The 3,671-nt window shown below is 44.8% G+C and overlaps 1 protein-coding gene across 4 annotated transcripts in view; it reads right to left on the reverse strand.

Annotated features, from left to right (window-relative positions):
• The window catches only part of LOC105537224 (ATP-dependent RNA helicase DDX19B-like), a 44,390-nt gene that overhangs the window by 9,306 nt on the left and 31,413 nt on the right, over positions 1-3,671 (reverse strand). For all 4 annotated transcript variants that reach the window (XM_011976780.1, XM_011976782.1, XM_011976781.1 and 1 more), the window contains 2 exons: positions 1,945-2,047; positions 923-1,054 (listed from right to left, as the gene is read on the reverse strand). In XM_011976780.1, coding sequence (XP_011832170.1) covers positions 923-1,054; positions 1,945-2,047 — 235 coding nt within the window. The remainder of the gene's footprint in view (positions 1-922; positions 1,055-1,944; positions 2,048-3,671) is intronic.

A 3,671-nucleotide genomic window follows, 5' to 3' on the forward strand; every position in this document is an offset into this window, starting at 1 on the left:
TTTTTAGTAGAGACAGGGTTTCATCATGTTAGTCAGGCTGGTCTCGAACTCCTAACCTTAAAATGATCCAGCCACCTCGGGCTCCCAAAGTGCTGAGATTACTGGCATGAGCCACCACGCCTGGCCAACAACACTTTTAAAATTACTTAAGTAATATTAGTTGTAAAACAAAACTAGTGTAGAAAAAATTAGTAACAAAAAAGAATTAACAGAATAATCCCCAGAGTCAATAGCCATAAACATTCTGGGTTTTTATTCTGCTGATGAAGAGAAGTAGATTAGGTAATTAAACAAATTCAGTCCTGGCCTAGTGGCTCACACCTGTAATCCCATCACTTTGAGGGGCTGAGGCAGGAGGATTGCTTGAGACTTGGAGTTCTAGACCAACTTGGGCAACATAGCAAGACACTGTCTTTACAAAAAGAAGTCTTTACCAAAAAAAAAAAAATTTTTTTTTTTGAGACAGAGTCTTGCTCTGTCGCCCAGGCTGGAGTGTAGTGGCATGATCTTGGCTCACTGTAACCTCCACCTCCCGGGTTCAAGTGATTCTCCTGCCTCAGCCTCCTGAGTAGCTGGGACTACAGGCACACGCCACCATGCCTGGATGATTTTTCTATTTTTAGTAGAGATGGGGTTTCACCATGTTGGCCAGTATGGTCTCTATCTCCTGTCCTCAGGTGATCTGCCCACTTCAGCCTCCCAAAGTGCTGGGATGCCAAGGAATGTCCTGATGAGGTGCATGTCTGCAGTTTACTTTCAAATGGTTTGACAAAAATGTATACATTTATGTAAAGCAAATATGGCAAAATGTTAAGTTTTTGAATCTAGGTGGGAAAATACATGTGTTTATTGTATTATTTCAACTATTGGGTATGTTTTGAAATGTTTCAAAATAAAAAGAATTAGGTTGATGATTTAGGACCACATTCACATACTCACATTTATTGCCTCGAACAGCATAAGCTAGCTTCAGTTCAGGGTAAAATTTGCCCATTTGTTCAATCACTTTTCCTGTTTGCAGGGCGAGCTCATACGTTGGGGAGAGGCATAGACACTGGTAGGGAAAGAGTGCAGAGTGCAAATTCAAGACAATAGTTCTTTTGCAAAGGGGAATTACCATTAGGACTTAGCCACTCCTCCAGCTGAAGGTGAAGGAAAGAGTATGTACATTCAAGTGTACACCATTTGATTCTTTAAGCTACAGCGTCATAAGCTAGAATTCTTAGGTGTCAGAACTCTGGGTAGGTAAAGACACTTGGAAACAGACACTGGCCATTGCAGTACAAAACCTACCCATGAGCACGGATCTAAAGTTCCAGTTGGCATTAGCTTTCTTTTCATTTACTCAAAAAGCTCTCAGAACTTTCTAATGGATGACAGTTGCTGATGAAACAGGTTTTCCTGCAAGTAAAGGAGCCAGGCCTATAAGAAGCATCCCAGAATTGGCACACCATGAAAAAGGAAACAGGATTTTTATTGCTGTTAGAGGATATTCCACATTATTTGTGCTCAATTTAAGGAGTTTTAGTTTGTGTAAAAAGTAATGCATAAATGCATAGCTTGGCTTTTATTTTATTTTTTTGAGACAGAGTTTCGTTCTTTTTGTCCAGGCTGGAGTGCAGCGGTGTGATCTCAGCTCACTGCAACCTCCGCCTCCTAGGTTCAAATGATTCTCTTGCCTCAGCCTCCCAAGTAGCTGGGATTACAGGCACACACCACCAGGCCCGGCTAATTTTTTATTTTTAGTATAGATGGGGTTTCACCATGTTGGCCAGGCTGGTCTAGAACTCCTGACCTCAGGTGATCTGCCCACCTCAGCCTCCCAAAGTGCTGGGATTACAGGCCTGAGCCACCGCACTCGGCCCACAGCTTGGCTTTTAATCCATCAAATGGAAATCCCCTCTATCTATGCATTAGTAGAAACCTAAATTCATAAATCCTTACCTGGGGGTATTTGTTTGCAGGTTCTACTTGGCTAAGCATGGCCAGCACAAAAGCAGCTGTTTTACCAGTACCAGACTGAGATTGGGCAATTAAGTTCTGTGGGCTGCACAAGAAACAAACTGGTTAGGAGCTTAAATCTCAAGTAACCTTTTTAGTATTAAAAATTCATTTATAGGAGATGCTGGAGTACAGTGGCACAATCTTGGCTCACTGCAGCCTCAGCCTCCTGGGCTCAAGTGATCCTCCTGCCTCAGCCTCCCAAAGCGCTGGGATTATAGGTGTGAGTCACTGCAATGGGCCTACTGATTCTTTTCAAATGTGAGTCAGCTCACGTTACTTCTCTGCCCAAAAACCTTCCAATAATTCCTCGTTTCATTCAAAATACAAGTTGAAACCCTTATAATGGCATACAGGGTCCTGCATGATTTGCTCCCCATTACACCTCAGCTCTCATTTCCTACTACTCTCTCTTTCTCTCCCTTACTTCGCTCCCCCACAGGGCCCCAGTACTGCTCCGAGAACATGCCAGTCATGCTCTTGTCTTAGGGCTTCTGCACTGGCTGTGTTGTGCTTGGGACTACTGTCCCCAGATAATATGCTAACTCCCTTCTCTCCTTCAAGTCTTTGCCCAGATTTCACCTACTTCAGGAGATCCTACCTTAACCACTTGATTTAAAAGTGTAATCTACTTTGAAATGCCTAAAAAATACAAGATGTAGGTTTTGGTAGCAGGGTAGGGGTAAGAGTGGCAAGAACCAAGTCTTGCCTTGAAGGTGGCAAGAAGCAGCCTCTGAAGCAGCTCAAGAAACAGGCAAGGCCAGGTGCAGTAGCTCATGCCTGCAATCCCAGAACTTTGGGAGGTCGAGGTAGGTGGATCATTCGAGGTCAGGAATTTGAGACCAGCTTGGCCAACAAGGTAAAACTCTGCCTCTACTAAAATTACAAAAATTAGGCAGGCATGGTGGTGAGTGCCTGTAGTCCCAGCTACTTGGGAGGCTGAAGCAGGAGAATCACTTGAACCCACAAGGCAGAGGTTGCAGTGAGCCAAGATCGTGCCACTGTACTCCAGCCTGGGTGACAGAGTGAGACTCAGTCTCAAAAAAAAAAGCAGGCAAGGGCAGGTGCGGTGGCTCATGCCTGCAATCTCAGCACTTTGGGAGGTTGAGGTGGGTGATTTATTGAGCCTAGGAGTTCGAGACCAGCCTGGGCAAAATACCGAAACCCTTTCTCTACAAACGATACAAACATTAGCTGGACATGGTGGTACATACCCGTAGTCCCAGCTACTCGGGAGGCTGAGGTATGAGGATCTCTTGAGCCCAGGAGGTGGAGGGTAGAGGTTGCAGGCTGCAGTGAGCTGAGACTGCGCCACTGCACTGCAGCCCTGGTGACAGAGCAAGACCCTGTCTCAAAAAACAAAAAACAAAAAAATGGAGCAGCCGCGGCAGGCCAAAGAGATGGACAAGGAAAATGAGGTCTTCCAGTAGGAAAAAAAGAAAAAGAAACAGAAGAAACATGTACTAAAAGTGAAGCCATGGGGAGAGCCCCCAGCCACAGGTGGAATTTAAAAATCTGGCAAAAGTAAGCTGTTCCTTGTGGGGACTTCTTTTGTTTTTTTTTTTTCTTTCTTGAGACGGAGTTTTGCTCTTGTTGCCCAGCTGGAGCGCAAAGGTACGATCTCAGCTCACTGCAACCTCCACCGCCTGGGTTCAAGCAATTCTTCTGCC

Source organism: Mandrillus leucophaeus, unplaced genomic scaffold, assembly GCF_000951045.1.
Source record: "Mandrillus leucophaeus isolate KB7577 unplaced genomic scaffold, Mleu.le_1.0 Scaffold17, whole genome shotgun sequence".
Lineage (NCBI taxonomy): Eukaryota > Metazoa > Chordata > Mammalia > Primates > Cercopithecidae > Mandrillus > Mandrillus leucophaeus.